At 35.1% G+C, this 24,510-nt stretch overlaps 1 protein-coding gene and 1 long non-coding RNA gene across 2 annotated transcripts; one reads left to right on the top strand and one right to left on the bottom strand.

Annotated features, from left to right (window-relative positions):
- Positions 1 to 1,792: 1,792 nt before the first annotated feature.
- Positions 1,793 to 3,769, bottom strand: LOC148780983 (uncharacterized). The gene is made up of 4 exons (XR_016061218.1): positions 3,689 to 3,769; positions 2,828 to 2,928; positions 2,498 to 2,733; positions 1,793 to 2,024 (listed from the first exon to the last, which is right to left on the bottom strand). It is a non-coding gene; the product is annotated as an uncharacterized LOC148780983 (long non-coding RNA).
- Positions 3,770 to 4,460: 691 nt separating this feature from the next.
- LOC18433135 (RmlC-like cupins superfamily protein) lies at positions 4,461 to 6,699 on the top strand. Its single transcript, XM_006843231.4, has 5 exons — positions 4,461 to 4,838; positions 4,963 to 5,144; positions 5,261 to 5,335; positions 5,452 to 5,802; positions 5,978 to 6,699. Exons 1-5 carry the CDS (start codon positions 4,520 to 4,522, stop codon positions 6,419 to 6,421), a joined length of 1,371 nt encoding a protein of 456 aa, XP_006843294.1. The 5' UTR covers positions 4,461 to 4,519; the 3' UTR covers positions 6,422 to 6,699.
- Positions 6,700 to 24,510: the final 17,811 nt, after the last annotated feature.

Genomic DNA, 24,510 nt, shown 5'->3' with positions numbered 1-24,510 from the left:
TACAATTGAGTTGCCAAAGATTGTCTATACAACACTATTGCTGCCAACTGCAAGGCGAACCCCTACAACACTACTGCTGCCAACTGCAAGGCAAACCCTGGGCCGGCTAAAGAAACCATGTAGAAAAATATAGTACAAAGAGATAAGGCCTTTTAAGTGTAGTCGCTGCGGGGTCGCGGGCCATAATTGGAAGGCATGCAAATCGAATATATGAAATTATGTAAAGAGACCAATAGTACTAGTTGATATGGCTCTTTGGTTCAATTTATGAAATATCTAAAGTTGTTGGTTTTGATGTTATGGAGTTTCTGTTCAATTTTGAGATTTCTCATTTCAAACCTCTAATAAAAATCTTAAAAAGTCAAAATTTCAAAGCTACAGGAATTTCAGCAGCTTTCAGGCATCACGTTCTTTTAAAACTACTGGAAAGACCGTATTTCTTAGAAGCCTACTGAGAAGCTACTGGATATTTGAGAACTACAGTCATTAAAGTACCGTAATATTTAGCCTGGTCATTGCGGTACTTAAAATATTGTAATTTTTTAAAGCGTACTGGAAAACTATTAGAAATTTGAGCATTACAGTCTTTAAAGTACCATAATGCTTAACTTGATCCTTACGGTACTTAAAATATCATAATTTCTAAAAGCCTACTGGAAAACTACTGGAAATTTGAGCATTATGGTCTTTAAAATACTGTAATGCAGCTTGGAAATGTAGGTATTACTGACCACTTTACACACTATATGCACTACTGGTTTCTTTACACGCTATAGTCACTGCTGACCTCTTTACAAAAATAGCTTGAGCAACAAAAAAAGAGATAAGGAAAATTCATTAAGAACACTTCCTTCGAACTTTATACTTCTGACCCCACTGTGGGAACTCTAATTGTATTGTATTTGAGCTGCTATGTTCCTAGCTCTCTTCCTGTCAAACTACGCGAGAGCATAACCCATAGATAGGCGCCACTCGTTGATCCAGTTCGGGGATAGGTTTTGTATTATTTGGCCCCTCAACTGGTTGAGGGGGGTGCCATACTGGAACCATAACTTCCATCTCCCCATGTCTGTAATCCAACTCCATTTTCTCAGAGGCCTCCTCATCCCTTCTTATCTCCTCCCCTGCATGCGGCCCAGCTGCTTGAGTCTTAGCTTCTAGATCATATAATTTCAGTGATTCTATTACTTCCCCAATTAGGTCCCAATTTTTTGAAGTGTAACATTGACCTACAAGTTGTGTTGCATGCTTAATGTCCTTGGGCTGCATCAAGTCATATGAAAATGGATCATTAAGACTTCTAAAATTAAAGAGGCGTTAATAAAATAGTGATAGTTCTACAATAGTCTTGCAATTATATCTTCATAGTGATAACCTCGAGGTGTGAATCTTGAGGGACATTTTATATATAGGTTATGGATTAGGGGCTTAGTCCTTAGCCTTGACTACTCGATGTATTCTTATGTCAGCTTCCCATTGAACATGTCATCTGCTGCCTGACACATATAATCTAGCATGATCATTCACATATCTATATGAGGTCGCAGCTTGTTTCCTCAGTTCTCAGCCTCTTCGCTCGTCTCTCCCTCCTCTCCTACTGCAAGGGATCTGTCGTTATCCCTTGGTGGAGTCCAAATTGCTAACATGTACCCCTCGCAAAAGTGTATACATATGAGGTACGTATCACATAAGCAATTTGCCGAACAAGAAGGGCATAATCTCTGCCCCTCCTACATCAAAAAAATCATCATATGGGGTCCATATGATTTATGAAAGAAAGTAAAAAATTATAGTAAATAACCTGCATAGAAATTTACTAAAATATAAATAAACAAGGTCAATGAAAACTATTCTATACTAACATCATTTATCCATGCATTATCAATCTCCTGACACCCCATGAGAGTGAAGTTTTGAGAGTTATCCCATTGTCTAGGAGGGGCCCATCTGAGGGATCTAGGAAGCCCTGCCGGTATGTCTTTGGGGATTGGGTGCAACAATTTGAAATGCTCGTACGACCAGCACTGAAATGCATGCATAAAAAATAAGTATTACAACCAAATATCTATCAAAAGTTTTAAAAAATTATCAAAACATTAGCAAATTAGCATTACTAGCAAAAGAGTGGCTAATCTACTCAGGTGTTGGTAATCAGGACGAACAACCTTTGACAAGGCTTGTAACAAATAACCTAGGGCATCTCGCACACCCAAAATATGGGGCTAGAAATATCATGTAGACATCATACTGTCTATGGAATCCACAAAGATTATGCAACAGACTAGATAAAGGAGGTAGGCACGGGTGTGTCGTAACAGGGTGATTCGGTTATAGTTTTCTGTCTAAATATATTCCTCAACCATGTGAACAGAGTAATGGAATGGTTAGTACTTGGTGGCAGCTATCCTAGCATGCGGACTATAAAATCCCCGAACTTCTCCACTTTTTTAGGAGTTACAACTACACCTGTCACTCTTAACCAAAGAATTTTTCATACATCTTCAAGAGTAGGCATCATCTCTCTGACGTCCATATTGAAGCACCCGATATTCGTCTCTGCGTGCCACTCTCGATCATAATAGCCAATGTGCCACGGTCATGGTGAGTCATCGCAACTATGGTCAGAGGATGCAATTCTGATCTCTTGACCAAGTCAATTTGATCATTGTTTATTAAAGGCCATAAAGTTAGTGCATTGGCCTTCTCATCAATCCTGATGGGATTATCCTGATCCTGAAATAGAATTTATGATTTCAAACATTAAAATAAATAAATTGATTAACCAACATGTTATACAAAGAATATAATTTTGAGCATGTGTACATACCTCTCCTTCTTAGACCTTATGTGATATATGTTGTCTTTGTCTAGTGCGCAATACAGGAATCTTAGGACCTCTAGGGCAGGGTGTGCCTTCGGCCATGATCCCTGTTCAGTAAGTGATCATTAGTTTTCTATGGTAACAAATAAATAAAAATGTGAAAAGTAGCAATAAGAAACCTCATTCCAGCATGATACAAAACTTTAGGGGCTTCAAGAATAGTTCCAAAATAAAACATCTACTCAGATAAAAAATACAAAATCAACAATAATAAACAAAAAATCTCATAATAACATCTTTCAAGAAGAAACTATAAATGCAAAACCATCAATCACACTTCTTCAATAATGTGGTTTCTAACATTATCACAAATAATAGAAAAAAAGTTATAGAGCTCCTAGAATTATCACAAATAATTACAAATAGATTTTAACACGTTTCTTAATTGTCATGTCACTGCTGCAAATAATGCCTCATGGATTTTTTTTCAACAATAAAAAGTACATAAATAATGCGTATACAAAAAAGTAGAAAATAGTGCATTGAACATACATTAAAGATACCTTAAAATATCTGACCTAACTAAAAAATTGTGAAATAAGAGGACATGCAACATTATATATCACAACCCTATCAACAATTATCAAGCTATACACAATCAATCTAGCATTGCTTGGTAATAATAGAAAAAAGAAGAATTGGGGATTTATATGTCACAACTCTACCAACAATTATCAAGCTATTTATCTGATTTGGTTTTATTTTTTGAGCACACCATACTTAACCTAAATTGGTTGAAATGTTACAAAGTACAATTGAAACTTGCTAAAAAAAAAATAAAAAAAAAAAATGAGGAAGATTTCTTACCTCAAAGGAGAGGTCTAATGAGATGAAGCAAATGAGGGAGAAAGAGAACCGGTGAGAGATTGAGCGCCATATATTCAGAACCTCGAGAAATTTTGCGTTAGAGAGGAAAAATAGAGAGAGCCACCCTAAAATGGGAAAAACAAAACCATAATAAAAAAAAGGCTCTCAGGAGGGCTATAAGATATAATAGTATCACAATCTTTCAAGTACCGTAACAAGGTTTCGAGTTGTCTCGGCATTTTAAATGCCATATAAAATGTGGTACTCATTAAGGTACTTAATGTACCATGATGATGAAGTCTTCACACTAATATGATTACCGTGCAGGCTATTTTGATAAAAAAAATGTAAAAAATGAAAAAAAAGAATAAAGATGAACTATATAAAAGTATGTGATTTTTTTTCCTGATATATCAAAAATTAATTTTATTTTTGATAATTTCCTTATATAAACCTATACTCTAGAGGGGCAAAAAAAAAATTGGTCCATAGATAATTTTGCCAATTTTTCATCTTGAAGCCGAGTGCCGTTAAAATCATGATTTCCTTTCTCTGGGTGGACTTTGTCGTAGCAATAGCATCGGGGAGAAGCCACCCATCCCACCATTTTCTAAGCTTCCCAACTCCAAATCTTAGTTCCACCCTTGCTGGCTCCTCCTCTGTGTGCCACCTCCCATACCAATCCCTGCATGGACTACGTGTGTTACTCCCTCTCTCTCTCTGTGCCCCTCCCCCATTTATATATATTCATCCCTTCCCCACCTTTGCTTTCATCACACACTCTCTCTCTGTTCTTTCACAGCTCTCTCTGAGAGTCGAAATTGTATACGTATGGGTGCCAAAATCTTTCTTCCTTTTCTTCTCCTCAGTCTCATTGTGTTGTGGGATTTCAGGGTTGTTGTGGGCAGAGGGGAAGAAGGTGAGGGCAGAGAAGAAGAACATGGAGGAAGAGGCAGCGAAGGAGGAGATTTGTTCATCCTGCGAGATTCCAAACAAGTTATTAAGACTGAAGCTGGTGAAGTAAGAGTGATGATGGGAGCTGAAAGAGGAGTTTCGAGCCCCATGAATATTGGGTTTATTAACATGGAACCAGAGTCCCTCTTTGTTCCTCAGTACCTTGATGCCGCCTTAATTCTCTTCGTCCGCAGAGGTATGAACCATCTTAAGCCTCCCTCTCTCTTTCTCTCTCTCTCTCTCTCTCTCTCTCTCTCTATTTTATTTGCTCAAGCACTGATTTTATTGTCTTGCTGAAAATTTTGGGGTGATATGGAAAGGTTCGGCGAAGATTGGGTGGATTAACAGGGATGATTTGGTGGAGAAGGAATTGCGAATAGGCGATGTTTACAGTATCCCTGCTGGGTCTCCTTTCTATCTTGTGAACATCGGGGAAGGTCAGAGGTTGCAGATCATATGCAGCATAGACACTTCTGAGCGCATTGGGCATCAGCCATTCCAGGTCCTCTGTATATCTATTAGCTTTTCCGTGAATTTTTTCCCTATTCTTTGGTTCTCTGGTGGAATGGGTTAATGGGTTTTTTTTTTTTTTTTAACCTTATTTGTGATCATGTGCAGTCTTTCATTCTTGGAGGTGGACGTGGTTCTGTGCTTTCTGGATTCAATCTCAAGACACTCAGCACAGCATTTAATGTAAGCTTGCTAATGCTCCTCCATTTGAGGAGTGGTGTCAACAATTGGAGCCTTCTTTTTCGACTTCTATAAAATTCTGCTGGCCCTTCGATTTACGATGATTTCTGTGATTGCAGGTATCGACGGAGGAGCTGAGCAGCATGTTAGGGAGGCCCAGCGCAGGGCCCATCATATACATGACAGGTGCCCACGAGCCTCCGAAGGCATTTTCTCTCATCAAACCAACTCCTCATAGAGTTGTAGAAGAGGAGGAGGAAGAGATAGTGAATTGGGGCTGGAGGAAGCTTATGAAGTCGGTCTTCGGTGAGGAGAATAAAGCTCAGAGACACACTACTGACTCATACAACTTGTACAAGAAGAAGCCCGATTTCAGAAATAAACATGGGTGGAGCATTGCCCTCGACCACCATGACTACTCGCCTCTCGCCCACTCTGATATTGGTGTCTATCTTGTCAACCTCACCGCTGTGAGTCACTTGCTTGCTTACTCAACCCTTGATTTACACACAAAAAATTTGAAAATTTCTTTTTAGTTCCATGATTTAATACCTTTGATATAGTTGTTCTCAATTCAAAGATTAAGAACCATCATATATAGGACGAGGAGATTAACCAATCAATCACTTCTAATTTCTTTTGCAGGGTGCGATGATGGCGCCACATATGAATCCGATTGCCACCGAGTACGGCATTGTGCTGCAAGGAATGGGCAACGTGCAGGTGGTCTTCCCCAATGGTTCCCTCGCCATGGACACCAATGTGAAGGAGGGTGATGCCTTTTGGATCCCCCGCTACTTCCCCTTCTGCCAAATTGCGTCTAGGAGTGGGCCGATGGAATTCTTCGGCTTCACCACCTCGGCTCAAAGTAACAGACCCCAGTTCTTGGTGGGACCAAACTCTGTCTTGAACCTAATGAGGGGGCCAGAGCTGGCCACAGCCTTCAACCTTAGTCCAGATGAGCTTCGAACACTGACCACCTCCCAAAAAGAAAGTGTTATATTGCCTGAAACTATCCATGCTCCTCCTCATGGGAAGAGTCAAGTAAGGGCTGCTTTTCACAACTCTGCAACACACAGAGATATGTGATTTTGAAGCGGAGGAGAAGCAGCTTTTCTCATTCCAATTCTAGGACAACCTTTCCTTGAACCTGAGTTTCCTTTCTTTTTTAAGTTTTTTTTTTTCTTTTTTGTTTTTTTTTTTTTGGAGAGTGCCATCCTTCCTTTGAGTTGTTAATAATGATGCTTTTAGTTAGGTTTTTGTGTTTTTTTTTTTTTTTGCCCTTCTGTCTCTCTCGCTTTTAAAATTCTCAATTCTCCATTGCCCATGTGATGCTTGAAGAGTTGTGAATAAGAGGCATTTATTTAGACGGGTGTCTATCGCATATTAATGACAAAAAAGTGATTTCTTACCTACGGAGTGGGTAATTTACTTTTGGAAAAAGGGTTTGTATAGAGCCTGAGTCTCTAAACAATCAAATTAGAGCCCGTCTCAAATCAGGTTGTTTTGATGCTCAAATATCCGTCAAACAACTTTACTTTCAGGTTTGTTGAAATATCTTCAAATTAATCATCAGGTTTGGTGAAATATCTTCAAATTAATCATCTCTTACGTCAAGATGCATGGACATCAGAAAAATAAAATAAAATGGATTATACATTTTGGAATAATACATATGGGAACGTATTTTTGGATTGTCAATTTTTTATATTTCAAGTTGATTTATATTATTTTTTAATCTATATTTCAAGTGGATCTATGCTATTTTTGAAGATTTAAATTTTATAGTTAAAGATGAAAATATAATTTAAGGGTTTCACAAAGATTTTCAGCAGTGGAATCACATTTAGAAGTGCTTTTTTTTATTTTATTTATTATTGTTTAGAGTTTCGCTCTATACAACTCGCATATTTTACCTTGGGAAAAGATTTATATGCTTCTTCCATAGAAGTTTTATCCTTCCTTTGTTATTCAGCCGTCCAATTTTATCCTTCTTTTGTCATTCAATCGATCAACGATCAATTTTGATCGAGAGAGTAAAGATTAGATATCTCAAAGTATTTTTTTTTTAGTTTTTGTATAACGATCAATTTTGATCGAGAGAGTAAAGATTAGATATCTCAAAGTATTTTTTTTTTAGTTTTTTATACAAATCGTACGAATATAAAATTGAAATTTGATACGTGTGGGGTGAATTTATAAAAAAATATTTAAAATAATTTTTTCATAAAATATAATTAGTAAAATATCTTTTTAAAATTTTAAAGGTATTTTTGTTATTTTATTTTTAGAAAATATTTTTTTTATATATTTTTATGAGTTTAATAGAAAAATGGATGTAAAAAGATTTGGTGTTAAAATAATTTATAGAAAAAAAATTAAAAATAAAATAATATACAGACATGATGATGTTGTGATTGGGCAGTCTTTGACTTTCATTCAAAATAAATGGTTGGATAAAAGGGAGGATAGAATTTTTATGGGAAGATAGAATTTCTATGCTCTAAGGGAAACATAGAGAGCTTGTTTTTTTTACTTTTTGTCAATAAGTTTGGTACTTTTAAAATTTTATGGCAACGTGTTATACCTCTATTTATAGTATTTTTTCTAAGGGAAAATTTTATATAGAACTTTGATTCTTCAATATCTTTTTTCTATTTTTTTTTTTCAAACGGCATAAAAAAATCTTTAAAGATTTTGCCGTGCTTTTTTATCACTTATTTTCATCATTTATTTATTTTTTATTTTAAAAATTAATCTCAATAAATATTTTTATATCATTTCAATTCAATACGAGAGATAAGAGCGATGTGGCATTGAGGGGTTAAAAAAGTAAAAACAAATTATAAAAAAATATTTTTGAAATGTTTTTGGGTTAAAAAATATAATTGGGTGGGTTAAAAAAGTTTTTGAAATGTTTTTGAAACGTTTTATGATTGAAATGGTATAAAAAGGTTTTTTTGGTTGAAATGGTATAAAAAAAGTTTGTTGAAGTTAATTTTTATAGTCAAAAGTGAATAAATGAGGGAGATAAAAAATGAAGGGGTAGTTGAAAGTGATTTTTTTATGCCGTTTGAAATAAAACTGAAAAGAGGGTTTATCATGAAATAAGAAGAGAAATTAGAGTTCTATACGAAATTTTCTTGTTTTTCAATTTGGCTGTCCGGTATGCGAGGTTATATACCGTTCATTGGGATTGGTTTTTCAATATGTGCGGCCTCGTTTCGATCATCAAATTGAACCTCTTTGTCAAGGGAAAAGTTTATACCGTTCATTGGGATTGGTTTTTCAATATGTGCGGCCTCGTTTCGATCATCAAATTGAACCTCTTTGTCAAGGGAAAAGTTTATACGGAGTCGAGGCTCTAAGCTATCAAATTACTATCAAATTAGAGCCCATCTAAAAAATTTTACTATCAAGAGGTTGTTTTGATTCTCAAATATTTTCAAATTGATCATTTTGTTATCAAGATGTATGGATATGAGAAAAAAATAGGTTTAAAGGTTTGGAAATAGTGCATCTTGTAATGGTTATGAGAAAAAAATAAGATTAAAATTTTGGAAATAGTGCATCTTGTACCAATTTTAAGATTTTTTAAATATTCATAAATCTATTTGATCTATGTTATTTTTGAAGCTATAAATTTTATAATTAAAAATGAAAATATATTTTAAAATTATCACAAACATTTCTAATATTGAAACCACATTTTTTTATAGTATTTGAAGGTGGGTTTTAATTGGATTGATTAGAACTTCGGCCCTATACAAATCATACATTTTTTTAAATATCGAACCTTTTACTCTTTCTTATTTATTTATTTATTTATAACATTTGTGGGTAGTGTAATAATATTCAAATGCATCAAATCACCCCATTTGCAGGGCTTGTCTAATAACTGCAAATTAGAACATTGGATCGCCATGCATTTTTGTCCTAATGTTGGGCATCGAAACGCCGTGCATTTTGCCTAAAGTTGTCTATGGTTTGGGGTTATGACATTGGACCATTTTTTAACTGCTTTTCTTTTTTTTCTTTTGTTTTTGTAGTATATACTGATGTTCACTATTTAAATATTGGAAATATAAAAAGAAAAATGACGTTCTTACGTTTTAAATGCCAAACTGCTCCAAAATGTAGTGCGGTCAATGTTGCCGTCTAAGTGTTTCAATAAACGGTGAGTTGGCACAGAATCTTCGGATCTTGAGGGAATTATTCGAGGCGATTCGAGAATAGGTCACTCCGTACCGATTCTTACGAAATATAGGAAAACTGGTGTTTTAGAGCCAAAACAGCTATGTTCAACGAAAACATGGGGTTCGCTACAGTAACACGATGAGTTGTTACAATAAAAATGGGTATGTTACAGTAAAACCAGTGTTTTGCCCCTTTTTTATAAAAAAAACTGCTCGATCTGTAAAAATACATCATTTATTATTAATAATGAAGGGAATAACTTTTGAGGTCCAAAAAACAATAATTGGGCTTGGATAGAACCCCAAAAAAATACATTTTCGTAAATTATTTGACTAAAATATGAGGTTTTTTTTAACAGATTAGGGCTTTTTGCTAAATATTGATTTTGGTGGCTATTCTTCATTAATTTGATCCATTACTTTTACGATTGTGGTAAAAGCTTTCATCAAAATTAGGCGACCTGATTTGTTATTTTGTATTTTTTTTTACAATTGTTTTTACTGAATTTACGGTTTCTTTTGAGAGGTTTTGGGTTTTCTGCAAATCCGTAAATCATGTGGCCATTATTCATTGATTTGATCCAATTTTTTTGCTGCATGATCGTGTAAAGTCTACCTTTCTTTAAATCAGTTCGTGTAGTTTGTTGTTTTGTACTTTTTTTTTTTTTTAGGATTTTTTTTGTTTGAACGAGATTTTCAGTTTTTTCAAAGGGTTTGGATTTTCGGCAAAACTGTGAATCATGAGGCCATTCTTCATTGATTTGATCCAATTTTTTTTGCGAATGATCGTGGTAAGACTAGCTTTCATCAAAATCAGGTAACATGATTTGTTGTTTTGTATATGTTTTTTAACAAATTTTTGTTTGAACGAAATTTGTTTGTTTTGTATTTTTTTAAGAATTATCAAAGAAATTTGTTTGTACTTTTTTTTTTTTTACGAATTATTGAAGAAAATTTGTTCAATTACTAAAATCCAAATGTTTTATAACAATTTTTTTTTTCTTTTTTAGTTAACAACCATTTATTATAAAAATGGTTTTTTGTTGTTTACTATTTTTAAAATTGATTTTTTGTTGCTCACTAGTTTTTGCAACCCGATCACAACCAAATTATTCACATACTGAGTATCAACAACAAGAGGGTAGGGGCAAGCATGATATTGTAGGTGAACTTGAAGGATGGACAAGTTTCGGGGATTTCGGACTAGAAGCACAACAAAACACTAATACTCAAGGATTTTGGTATATTAAGGTGACCACTAATTTGGTTGATTCGTTCCTAGATCGAGTCGATGACATATCACGTGAATTCAATGAATGTCAACAGTGTGACCAAAATAAAAAACAACATAGTCTTTTATTTTGGTTTTAGGTCGTATTTTACGAATTATATCCGTTATTGCAGTCCACGTATGATTATATACTTCATTTACGATAAGTCTATGCTTCTTTTTCTGTGTGATATAAATTTAATGATTAACAGTAGTTCATATAGGGAAAGAACATCTCAATATTTGTATATTGATGCAAAAAAATGAAAGTTAATAATATAGTACCTTCATTTCTTATTGGATTCCTAAAAAAACAACATTTATAATAATATATAATGAATTTTTTGGATTTTATACGGCTGAATTCGGCCGATTTGCCGATCCAAGCCGCCGATTCACCTATCCATATCGGTTTTGGGGGTGCCTGATTTGGAGCACCGATCCATTTTTTAAATCACTACTGCAGTTATCAGATCGCTTATGGGGCAGTTCAGTAATGTAGATATGGACAACCAGATAATCAAATAAATAAAAAATAAATATAAAAACAGCCATTCAAAATATGAATTGGGGTAAAAATTGAGATAAAAATAAAAATTAAAAAATAAGATCTTGAGGCAAAAATCCTAAGGTTAATTTTTTTAATTCTACCATATCCATATGTAAAAATCCCTATAATTGAAAGTACAAGTAAAATGATATGTTATCATCAAGCGATCCACTGCAATTTCACCCCCAAGATGGGGAAAACGTCTATACTTACTGGACTTTTGTGCGTGGATGTATATACGTATAGGATGAAGTTTCTATTAGGCTGAGCTCTATATATTGAATGTTGGGCTGTAGCCATCAGCACCACCCATGTATTTGGACGGTGCAGATCTCGTGCACTCACTGATGAGGGAAATCGGGGCTTTTCATGCCTCCGGTTGCCTTCCTTTCATTCTCTCCCCCTTACTTTTGGGCCACAGCATAAACAAGGTCGGAGCCCTTCGCTTGCTACCCTGTCGCGAAACTCTTCTTACTTAGCTGGTTATTCATCTTTGAGAAAGAAACATTCATATTCTCAAATAACACAACTGAATTTGTGAGACTGTATTGGCTGTGCTTGCTACCCTGTCGTAAACTCTTCTTACTTAGCTGGTTACTCATCTTTGAGAAAGAAGCATTCAGATTCTCAAATAACACAACTGAATTTGTGAGATTGTATTGGCTGCAACCTTTGTTTAGTAAGTTGAATTTAAGATATGCTTAGAGGCTCAATGGAGAGCAATTAAAATGAGATAGAATGATAGAGTATGGTGGGCTATTGCTTTTGTCTTCATCTTAAAGTTGTAGATAAGTTCTTCGATTCAATAGTAACAACTTAGAAACAATTGAAATTCAAGGATTTAGGGTTTTAGGTTTGTAGTTATAAACATGTGGCTTGAGATGATAAAAGCGATATGAAAGTAAAGAGCTTAGAAACTGTACATTCATGGAGTAAGAATTTGGCTTATGTTTCCTATGTTAGTTAAATGAAACTGTAGATTTATATATAAAATCTGCCTCGTATTTTTCATGATTTAAGCACATTGCTTCTTGGGTTAAAATTGAAGTCCTTCTCATTCTACTAAATCTTAGGCCTACCACTAATGGATTTATTGTTTTTCCTTTTGGTTTTCAGTTCACTTGATATGTGTTGTTCAGTTTCATCAGTTTTGGCTTCACATTGCAATTCAGAGAGAGAGAGAGAGAGAGAGAGAGAGAGAGAGAGAGAGAGAGAGAGAGAGAGAGAGAGAGAGAGAGAGAGAGAGAGAGAGAGAGAGAGAGAGAGAGAGAGAGAGAGAGAGAGAGAGAGAGAGAGAGAGAGTTTGATGGGAAGAGATGAACTACACCAAAGCTCATAGGATTAATGGCAGAGTCATGAGATTAGGGATTGTAGAGATCAGGCTTTACCAGAACAATGAGAACTCTGTGATTTTCTGTGTTCCTCTCCATCGCCATGAGACTCTTCTTAAAGAAAGATGGGAGGAGGCCGTTCTCTAACGTTCGGCTTCCTCCTGAAATCTCTGAAAAACGTGACCTTCTAATCCTGAGAAGTGGGTAGTTATTTTCTACCCGTTGGATAATGTCTCTAAGAAGACCCTTTTTATTGATAAATATTAAACTATATGCTAAAGATAAAGATAGAAATATAACACATTTAAAGGCCCCATGGCCACCCACATGTAGCAACATCTCCCACTTGGCCATGAGGGCCAGATATATTGAAATATCATAAAGTTTTTATTACTTAGTGTGTTAATATTTATGAGTATATCTTTGTCATGAGGCTTTTCACGTTAGTGCAGTTATATATCTCATTACAAAAATTATCCAAATCATGGGGGGTTTTCATGCTAATACGGCTTTTTCCTCTTATGACCAAAACATCAACGAGAAAATATCTCATTTGAGAGTTCCTGACTTAGATATTTTTAAGTCCCATCAAAGCTACATGCTTTGATAATATTTCTGAACTCAATCCTTTTGTTAAAAGGTCTGCAATCATATTTGAAGATGGCAAATAACTTACAGTTATTTCAGTTTTTACAATAATATCATAAATATAATGATAATCAATTTCAATGTGGTTACTTTTGAAACTATAAGCTCTATTTCTAATTGACGAGATAAGAACCTGATTGTCACATAAAAGTTTCTCAGGTCTGTCGGTTATATCCAGCTTCAAATCATTTATGAAGCGTTTAATCCAGGCGACATAAGTTGTAGCAATGCTACAAGCAATATACTCGGCTTCTATAGTATACCGAGCTACACAACCTTGTTTCTTGCTAGACCAAGAAACATATCCACCTCTAAAGAGCAGTACAGATCCTGAGGTTGATTTTCTATCATCTGGGTCTCATGCAAAGTCTGCATCAGAGTACCCAGTAACTTCTAAGTTGTCATTTTGGTAGTACAACTTGTACTTTTTAGTTTTTTGAATGTATCTGAGTATCATTTTTACGGCTTGCTAATGTGCCATCCTAGGATTACTCTAAAATATACTTACAAGACCATATACATGACTCAAATCAGGTCTTGTACGCAACATGTCATAATTTATACATCCTACAGCTTGAGTATATGGAATTCTTTCTATTTTAACTTTGTCACTATCATTTAATTGACACATTTTTTTTGACAATTTCAAGCCTTTACAAACGGGTGTATCAATGGGCTTGCAATTTTTCATCTTAAATCTCTTTAAAATACTTTCTAAATAATTTTCTTAAGATAAACATAGAAACCTCGAACTTCTATATCTTGTTATTTTAATACTCAATACATGTGAGGTTTCTCTCATATCTTTCATCTCAAAATGAGAACTTAGTCATATGGCTATTCATGCCAATATCATTACCGGCTATTAAAATATCATATACATATAGTGATAATATAACAAAATTGATCCCACTATTCTAGACCAGTGGTTTAACCTATTGGCTACATAACCAATTTCAGTGATTGCATTATGAAAAGTAAAATACCATTGCATAGAAGACTATTTTAGACGATGTAAAGATTTCTTAAGTTTGTATACTTTGTCTTCTTGACCTTTAATTATATATCCTTCGGTTATTTCATGTATATATCTTCGTTTTATTCTCCAGTTAAGAAAGCTGCTTTTGACATCCATTTGAAATAATTGTATATCAGAATATGCAACTAGTATTAGGACAATCCTAATAAATAAAAATTTTGCTACTAGAGAATAAGTCTCTACATAATCTATGCCCTCCCTTTGGGTGAATCATTTTGTTACCAACCTAGCTTTATATTTATCAATGGATCCATTTGTATTGAGTTTTTTCTTTAAGACCCATTTACAATCAATGACTTTTTTATCTTTAGGGAGGTCAACCAACTCCCATTCTTGATTTCTTTTAATAGAATCAAGTTCATCATCTATGGCTTGAGTCCACTCAACTGAGTGATGTGAGCTAATAGCTTCACTGTAGTTTCAAGGTTCATCTATTGAATCCTCACTCATTAAATAATAATTATCTTCATTCATAAATACATAAAATTCTTCTAAAGTTTTAGGCATATCTGGTATATTTTATTCAATTGAATCATTCGCACCAATTGTAGAGGGAAACTGAGAAATAGAGTTTTCTAGATCATTATCTTTATTAATTTCATGTAAGTCAATAAGCTTACTTAAACTATATTCATCATCTATATTTTTTAAGAAATGAACATCATGGCTCTCTATTAAGGATCTAGCCTCATGGTTATAGAATCTATAGCCCTTAGAATTTTCTAAATAACCTATAAATGAGCATTTTATAGTTTTGATTTATAATTTATCTCTATTTTGTGGTGGTATAAGAACATGTACCCAAGAACTCCAAACTTTTAAGATATTAATGTCAGATTTCTTACCTATCCATAATTCATATGGGGTCAAGTTTATAGAATTTTTTGGAACACGATTAATAATATACATTGCAGTATTGAGAGCCTCACCCCAAAAATTAGGTGACAAGTTTAAATAGCTCATCATGGACCTAACCATATCCATTCGAGTTTTATTTCTTCTTTCAACTACATCATTTTGTTGTGGTGTATATGGCATGGTTGTTTGGTGAATTATACCATGCTCTCTACAAAATTCGGTAAATAAGGTGGGCGATATTCACCTCCCCTATCTGTTCTAAGAATTTTAATATGTCTACCCAACTGATTTTCTACCTCAGCTTTATATTCTTTAAATGTTTCTAAAGCATCTGATTGTTTACTGATTAGGTATACATATCCATAACCGAAATAATCTTTTATAAATGTTATAAAATATTCCGTACTTTTATGTGTTTTTACATTTAATAGGCCACATATATCATTGTGAATAATACTAAGTAGTTCACTAGACTTTTCTCTTTAGGGAAAGACTTCTTAGGTAATTTTTCAGAAATACATGGCTCGTATATTTTGAATACAATTTCTCCTAAATTAGGGAGTAAGCCTCTTTTAACTATTTGATTCATTTTATATTTATTTATATGTCCTAATCTTAAATGCCATAAATATGAATCATCCATACAAGCAAAAGCATCAAAAGAGGCATCAGAATAACCAAAAAAATGATTTTCATTAATATTCAATCGGTACAAATTGTCAACTTTAGTACCATACACTAATGCTTTAGAATGCTTCCCAATTGTGACCCTACCAGACCTAAACCTTATTTCATAACCCTTGTCGTCTAGCCTAAGGAAAAAAATCAAATTGCGCCTCATATTGGGCGCATATAAAGTATCAGTCAATAGGAGATTTGTTCCTCCTGGTAAATACAACTTAAAAGTATCGACACCAAGTACATCAGAGTAGGTGTCATTCTCTATATAAATCTGTTGGTTGCCGGCTGCAATCTCCTTTAACTCCGTGAGTTCGCCCTTAGTCCTCGAGATATATCGAGTGGAGGCTGAGTCGACCCACTAATTTCTTAGATCATGATCGACAACTAAAGATTCTAGGACTATGCAGATGAAGTCATTTCTTTTATTTTGATTATTTCGAGCATGATTGTTATTCTGGTTTTATTTTGTTTTTTAGCTTAGGATAATTAAAGGTGATGTGCCCAATTTCCGTACAATAAAAACAGGTCTTCTCAACTTTATTCTTTTGATTTTTAAATTTTTTCTTCTTTCCCTTATACGTATTATTGTTTTGATTATTGTAAGGTTTCTTGGGGATCTGAGAAGATGAACTTTGGGTAAATTGGAGCTCATTTGATTTCTCCATCATTCTCCTCTCAGCTTCAATACTGAGGTGCTTGGGAAGTTTCAAGATAGTTATCCCTTATGCATAATGGTTTAATGTAATTACAACAGGCTCCTAAGATGGAGGGAGACTATTAAAGACAATGGACACTTGCATGCGCTCATAGACTGAATTCCCGGCCGCAGCAAGATCCTTTGCGAGCACTATCATTTTATTGACACGCTCGGTCACTGAGCCTGATTCTTTCATTTTGCAAGAATTATACTTTTCTAATAATAATTGCACATGGGTCTCATAAGTGGTCCCATACTTTTCAGATAGGGCACCCATCATCCTTTGAGTTGTAGTGTGATTCTCAAATACTCTAATTAAATCATCTTCCATAAAACTCAACATAGTAATCCTAGCTACTTTGTCATCTTCTAACCATTTTTCAAGTCGCCTTTTGACTTGACCATCGACATTAGGCTCTAAAATTGATGGTTATGTATCTAGAACATAGTCCACCCTATCTTAGAAGATAATATATCTAATTTTTCTTTTTCACATAGAAAAAAATTGATTCCATTTAGTTTTTCAATTTTTGATAGTACTGACATGACTAGCCTAGATGCCATTTTAAATTTTAGATAATATCAAAAGGTTCAAAAAATTTAATTGTGTTTAAGAACATAGTTGTTTGCTAGCCAAATCAATACATTACTGACTCTATAAGGGCAGTGACTTCAATGAAGAATTCTCTCGAACAGTTTATGTTTGCACTGTTGTGATGCAACAAAAAAATAAAAAAAATAAGGCAACAAATTACTCTGTGTTAATTCTGGCACAAGACTAATTTTCATAAATATATGAATATGTTTTAGCTCTAGAGAGAGAGTACAATAATATTTGATATTCTCAACAAAAAATATGGCATAACATAATTATAAAAATTGCGTTCATCAAGATCATGAAATTTTTCACTTAAAGAGACCAAGCATAGGATCATTATGCTAAGCAATGATAATTATTATGTAAATAGAATATATAGAAAGATCCCTAAATTATAAATATGTAGAAATATTCATATGTAGAAAGAGGGATGGGAGGAGGGCGTTCTCCAACATTCAGCTTCCTCCTGAAATCTCTAAGCAACATGACCCTCTAATTTTAGAAGGTGGGTAGTTATTTTCTACCCATTGGATAATGGCATCCTCTCTCTCTAAGAAGGCCTTTTTTTATTGATAAATATTAAACTATATGGTGAAGATAAAGATAGAGAAATATGACACATTTAAAGGCCCCATGGCCACCCATACGTACCAACGCGAGAGAGAGAGAGAGAGAGAGAGAGCTCATTTTACTATGATATCTACTATTTAGTCTCATGGGTTTGGGCTTCACATTGCATCTCTCTCTCTCTCTCTCTCTCTCTCTCTCTCTCTCTCTCTCGAGAGAGAGAGAGAGAGAGAGAGCTCATTTATCTACTATCTGTAATATCTAATTTGAGCTCACTTTTATCATATTTTTCTGGTAGAGAGAGAACTTTGGTTTCATATGAATTCTCTACTTTCTTTTTTCATGTTTCTCTACTTTTTTTTCATATAGAGAAATGGGTCCTAAGGATTCAAATTGAAACATAGTGGAGATTATATTTCAATCAAGCTGGTTGAGAAAAAGGATCAAACTATTTTCTCTCTCTTTTACTCTTACTTTTCGATTGCAAAATTCATAGAGAAACTCATTATTGTTAGGTTTTGAGAGAGAGTTGCTAGGGTTCTTGGACGTGAGAGTCATAAAAAGTGATAGTTCATGATTGAACAGGTTGCTCCTCATGCAAAGAGAGTGTTGAGATGAGGAGGAGATTATTGAGATAAGGCAAAGAGAGGAAAAAAAAAGGGACTTTAAGACAAAAAAAAAGGATTTAAGAAAAGGGTAGTGTCTTGCTGGGCTAGGAGCCCGGTTTTTTGGTTAACTTCATCAAATCATCACCATCCAAATTAATTAACAGTCAGGGGGCTGCCACCAGAATTATTTTGATAGGGCTGCAGCCGTATCAACATTTTCATATATATATATATATATATATATATATATATATATATATATATATATATATATATATATATATATATATATATATATATATATATATATATATATATATATATATATATATATATAAGTAATAATCTTGTGAGACCCTCTCACACCCCAAGCGCATGAGACCCCAAACCTGAGCTGTTGGATTTGATGGGCAACAACTGAGATGATGCCTGGTTACCAGGTGAAGCACATGCTCCAAGAAGGAAAATTCCTAGCACGCACTCCAAGTGAAAAATGCATTTAATATCCCAATTTCGTACGCTCTTTCACTCTCTCCACTTGCCATCTTTCTTTTGCTCCCTCTCCATCACTGTCTGTGCTCTACCCCTATATCTCCACGTGGCACAACCCCCCATTTCTCACTCAAACCTCTCCTTGCATGCCGCTTTCGCTAACAAGGCCGCTTCTTCTCTCTCACTCATAATCATTCTCTCTCTAATGGTCAATTGTTCCTATTTCTTTTCTCTCAAGTTCACATCTTTCTTCCAACCTCTAGTTTTTTGTGCAATCAAGAAAAGTGCAATTTTAGAAAGAGAAACAGGAAAAATCAAATTACAGTAGTAGAGAGAGGAGTGGTAAAAAGGTCGTGTGGCATGATGAATAGGGAGATAAAAGGAGACAAAGGAGGGAGAAGGGGCTGAGGAAAAAAAAGGAAAACAACAAAGAGATGCAATCAAAGAGAAGAGGTGGAGCGAGGAAGTTAGGAAATGCAGAGACTTCCAATATAAGAGAGAAATCTGGTTGCTAAAAGAGAAGAGGGGTAGATATCTGGGCTTTTTTTAGCTTTTTCTTATGCTGGTCGGCCCCTCGATTTCCTCCACTTTCTTGTATTTTCTCCTTGTTGAGGTTTTCTTACTTCTCTTCATTGTTACTTCATGGGTACTGGGTCATTGCTTCCTTTTTGATCTGCTTCTGAGTTGTAAGGTATTCGTAGCATTGATGACAATGAAAATCTATGGTGTAGATGGTAGGGGAGCAAGTGGCTTTGAGCTATTGAATTCCTATGAATGGCAAAGGAAATGAACTTTTCGAAAAGCATAGGAAGGGGTATTGTCACTTCCTAATAAGCCATTTTTGATATTTTTATAATTCCAATTTCAAAGGGAAAACACTGGTTCTATAGAACGGCATTTCACAATCAATGGTGTAAAAAACTCCAGGCAGTCGAGAGAGAGAGAGAGAGAGAGAGAGAGAGAGAGAGATTTAATATAAAACAAGAGGGAGAACCAGATATTGATTTTTAGGCCGTCAGAGAGAGATTTTCAGGTACTCACTGATCACAAAGAGAATGTCGTCTCATTAATCTAATGATGTAAAAATCTTAGGCTCTCTGGATAGATATATATATATATATATATATATATATATATATATATATATATATATAGAGAGAGAGAAAGAGAGAGAGAGAGAGAGAGAGACTTCTAAGCCGAGAGAGATTGACTTTCAGGTACTCATAGAGAGAACTTAGAGAGAGAGCGAGAGAGAAGTATTGGTTTCAGGCCATGCTTGGAGAAAGCAAGAAACGTAGTGGCTTCACATGATGCAAAGAGACAGAGAGAGACATGATAGAATTAGAACTGAAGAGATTTTTTATTTTATTGATTTCTGTACATTACCGGTGGATAGGATCACTAGGTAGCATTGGTATTAACTTGACAGCTCATTGAGATCCAACGGTTGCAGATTGGGGTCTCATGCTATCGGTGTGTGTGAGGGTCCTATAGGATCATTTCTCATTATCACATATCATTATAATTATAATATTAAAAAAAGAGAGTAATGATCCTATGAGACCCTCACACACCCATGTGAATAGGACCCCAAAGGATCACCACTAGATTTTGATGCAAATCTCTAAAAGAGATTTTAAATTCACCGGCAGACTTTCTCAGCAACATGTTGTCAGGTCATAACCCCTACCCCTCTTGATCATATGATTTTACTCTTCAATTTACAAGTCTCTCTCCCTCCCTCACTCTCTCTCTCTATCTCGTGCATCTCTCTCTCTCTCTCTCTCTCCATTTCTCTTAACCAGGATACAAAAGGGCGGCTTCTCTATCCCGTGCCTCTCTCTCCATTTCCCCCAACCAGGAAGTAAAAGGAAGTAGCTTCTCTAATAGGTATTGTCTCTCTCTAGCTCCCACTTTAGTAATCTTTCCATTGCCTCTGTTTTTCTCCCCAAATCTCTCGGTATTGTACTTGTGGTTTGTGATGCTTGTACTTTGCGATGCATTTGCAAAGAAGGTATTGTGTATAATGGATTTGTGCTTCTATCCATTGATGCCAAAAGTGTTTTATGCAACATCGATTTATGGAGTGATCGGGCAATCGAGCATTTGTTTATTGTTGTCATAAGCGCCTTTACAATCATTTTCCCTACATTCTGATGGTGGTTTTTGTATGCGTTTTCTTGCAATTTTCAATGAGATATTGATACCTTGTTTGCTAAAATTATGGGCTAGGGTTATTGTGTTGCAATGAATCAAGATGGTGGCCAAAACTTAATTCTAGGTTCACAGAAATGGCAAGGTCCTAATCCCTAATTTCATGTTCCCCTAATTTTGAAGTAGCTTTCTCTAACATGTACTTTTCTCTAACTCCCATTTTCTTCACTATTCTTTCCATTGCCTTTGCAATTGTCTCCCTACATCTCACTGCGTCTTGTATCCTCCCCAAGTCTGTCGCTCTATCCGGTTATTTTAGAATATATATATATATATATATATATATATGAAAAATTCTTCCCAACGCCTATATGCGAAATGGATAGTGATTTTGTCTACCCTCGTCACCATCCAAAGTTCATCGCACGGTCACGATTGTCGGATAGTATTTTATTTTTCATTTTATTTTTTTTACAAATCGGAATGATCTGAAATTTGGAATATATGTACATCTTAGTGAGGCGCACCTAATAAAAATATAAAAAAAATAATTCACAAAAAAATTAACCAAAATACCCTTGAAATTTTTAAGGGTATTTCGGTCAATTTATTTCATGTAAAATATTGTTTTGATATTTTTCATAGATTCGCCTATTTTTTATGAACACATGCTCTAAATTTCAGATCATTAGGATTTGTAAAAAAAAATGAAAAATAAAACACTACTGGACAATCGTGACTATTTAGACGGTGATGAGGGTAGGCGAAATCACTGTTCATTTTTAAATGACTCACTTAGAGGAGTTCCGCACAGGTTCTGTTAGGTCAAGCTTGCTCAGGCACCGATATGAAAGAGCCTCCTTAAGGGGGCTAATTCAGACTAGATGGGTGAGATGGGTGTAGAGAGTATAATAGGTGTTGTTCAGAATAGAGTGTAGGGCAAGGGATAGGATACACTATAGTCTAAGGAGTATGGTGCAGTAGGGATTAAGGGAGTATGGTATAGTATGGAATATGGTAAGGGGTAGGATTAGGTATGATGTATGGTGTAAGCTTGAGGGTAGGGTATGGAGTAGGATAGGATGGGGGTTGAATAGTTGGGTTACGGTAGAGACTTAAACAATGTGGGTTAGGGCTTAGGTTAGGCTAACTAGAGATCGGTAACCTAGGGTTAGAGGCAAATGGTAGAGCGATCTTTACAAAATGTTTCTCTCTTCTTTTCAAAATAGTAGAGTTTTAATAATATTCAAAGCAAAAGAGACATTTACTCCCTTTTTTCTCAAATTTTTAACCCCTTGTTCAAGCCTTTCCAACCTTTTTAAAAGTTACATGAGCTGGAGTTTATATAGGGCTCCCCTTTTGAATCAGAATGGATGTAAGTGAAAATAAAAAATAAAGTGAAAACTCAAAATTGTCAAATAGGTCTCTCAAAAGTGGCATCTTACCATCCGCATGGCTTGGGGTCTTGGTATGGCTTATTCGGTACTGAAACGGATGATCTAACACCAAGAAAATGTAGATTGTATCGAGGTTATCACTTTGATATGTGGTGTGCAAAGAACCCTGAAGATTTGATGACGTTTTTGATATTTTTGGGTTTCATGACTTTTATGCCAACTTTTCTTTCTTCTTTGATCGATCTCTCCCAAAATGCCGAGTTGATTGCATTTCTTTGTTGGTAGATTGGAGGGGATTTCGACACCATCAGTTTTCATCAAGGATTATATGGACTTCTAATCGAGCTATTTGGGATTTCTACAAGTCACTGGAAAATCACTTTTCTGTTATCTAAAATATCGTACCCTTTTGAGCCTTGAATGAGCACCTTCCCAAACCCCAATTGAAATTGAAGCTAATCAATTCACGATCGAAATGCTCCATGTTCAAGCTTGATCCAACCAACGGATGTTGAGTTACGGTCGTTGGAGCATGAAGAGGTCACACAAATTGTTTTTTACATAAGCTTGAACTTTTGTGGACTTCTCCCTATAATATCTATTGATTTGGTTGTCAATCGTATTCGTGGCTTATACCAAAAGATCGTGCTTGTCGAGAAGCACGATATACTTAAATTTTCAACTTGATCTGCCTTACAGATGATGAGATTCAATGGCGTAAAGTTCACTACATTTTGGAGGACGTGTAGCAAGATTTTTCCATTTACGGTAACTAGTTCAAGCATGAAATTCTGAATAATATAGGAAAGTGGTCTTTAAGGAGGTCCGTTTTGACTAAAATTCGGGGGTTTTACGACTTTTTGAAGCCGTTTGTGATGGTCCGAAGATCACTTGGGGTTGACTTTACTGTGGTGTTCATCCATACACTTACGAGTACAATACTCCTTTATCATACGCTCTTCGTATCTCTTTGGAGCTTTGCCCAATTGGGCCGAAACTTGGGCTATATCTTCAGGATATTTGGGGCTACTCTTGTGCTCTTTCTGAAGTCGAGATGATATTTCACGGGGACTCTTCAAATTTTGGGCTTTATTCCATGCATGTTTCCGTACTATTTCGGGTGTACTTAATGCCTGAAAGTCAGGGTTGCAACAGCCTCCTTCGTTATTTGCATAAGGGGTAGGTGCGTAAAAAATATGCATAAACAGTCATCTGTTCAAGTTTCCTAGCCACATCATTTGGAAGAACCTGTAAGGACATGAGATAAATTGGAAAATTGGAAAGCTTTGATTTGATCAATGTAATCCCCTCCCACCCCCTTACGTGGGCTTTGAAATAGGTATTCCTAGGTACTTCTACCTTAAATCCTAACGTCCTTGTCCAACTTTTATTTATATCAGAAAAGGTCGAAATACCTTTCAACAGTGTTTTGCCCAAATTCACTTTTACAGAAAAAATAGTTTCACCTTATACAATCAACCTGACATTGCTTTGCATCACAAAAAAATTAAGCTGTCATCAATATACTGTGAATGAGAGATGGATGGGCCTCAACATGATACTTCAAACTCTTAATAAGACCCCTCTCTTCCACCTTATTGAATATAACACTAAAAGCTTCGGCCATGAAGGTGAACAAAAGAGGGGATAAAAGGTCACTCTGTCTTATGCCTCTACAAGCCTTAGAAAAATACTTTGGGGCTGCTATTAATAAGAACCGAAAATAGGCACTAGACAAACATCCATGCTATTTCTTTCTTGTTGCATTATTTTCTTTCCTAATTTATTTCTTCCTTGTTGTCGGTTGTATTTTTTTCTTGCTTGTTATTTGCAAAAATTCAACACATAGGTTTTCAAGATTTCACGCACAATAAGTGGCATTACAATCAGGTTTGGGGTTGTTGGTATGATAGTAATGGTTAAGGTCGATGTGGAAAAATTTGATGGTAAGCACATCGAAATTTAATGGCAAGAACAATAATTTTCAACAAGAATTACAAGGGAATTTATTTGGCAAAGACGCAAGATTCCTAAGATGTTGATATGGTGAGCAGGTGATTTTAGTACCAAGGTGGAGATTGTTGGATATAGT

Source organism: Amborella trichopoda, chromosome 8, assembly GCF_054954075.1.
Source record: "Amborella trichopoda isolate Santa Cruz 75 chromosome 8, AtrichopodaSantaCruz75HAP2 v2.0, whole genome shotgun sequence".
Lineage (NCBI taxonomy): Eukaryota > Viridiplantae > Streptophyta > Magnoliopsida > Amborellales > Amborellaceae > Amborella > Amborella trichopoda.
This window is presented reverse-complemented; position numbering and strand designations above follow the sequence as displayed.

Bases quoted from the DNA above. Each gene is read 5' to 3' on its own strand.
- LOC18433135 (XM_006843231.4), top strand. From the start codon at position 4,520: ATGGGTGCCAAAATCTTTCTTCCTTTTCTTCTCCTCAGTCTCATTGTG. The intron at 5,336-5,451 runs GTAAGCTTGCTA...CTGTGATTGCAG, and splicing joins CACTCAGCACAGCATTTAAT to GTATCGACGGAGGAGCTGAG. The intron at 5,803-5,977 runs GTGAGTCACTTG...TTTCTTTTGCAG, and splicing joins ATCTTGTCAACCTCACCGCT to GGTGCGATGATGGCGCCACA.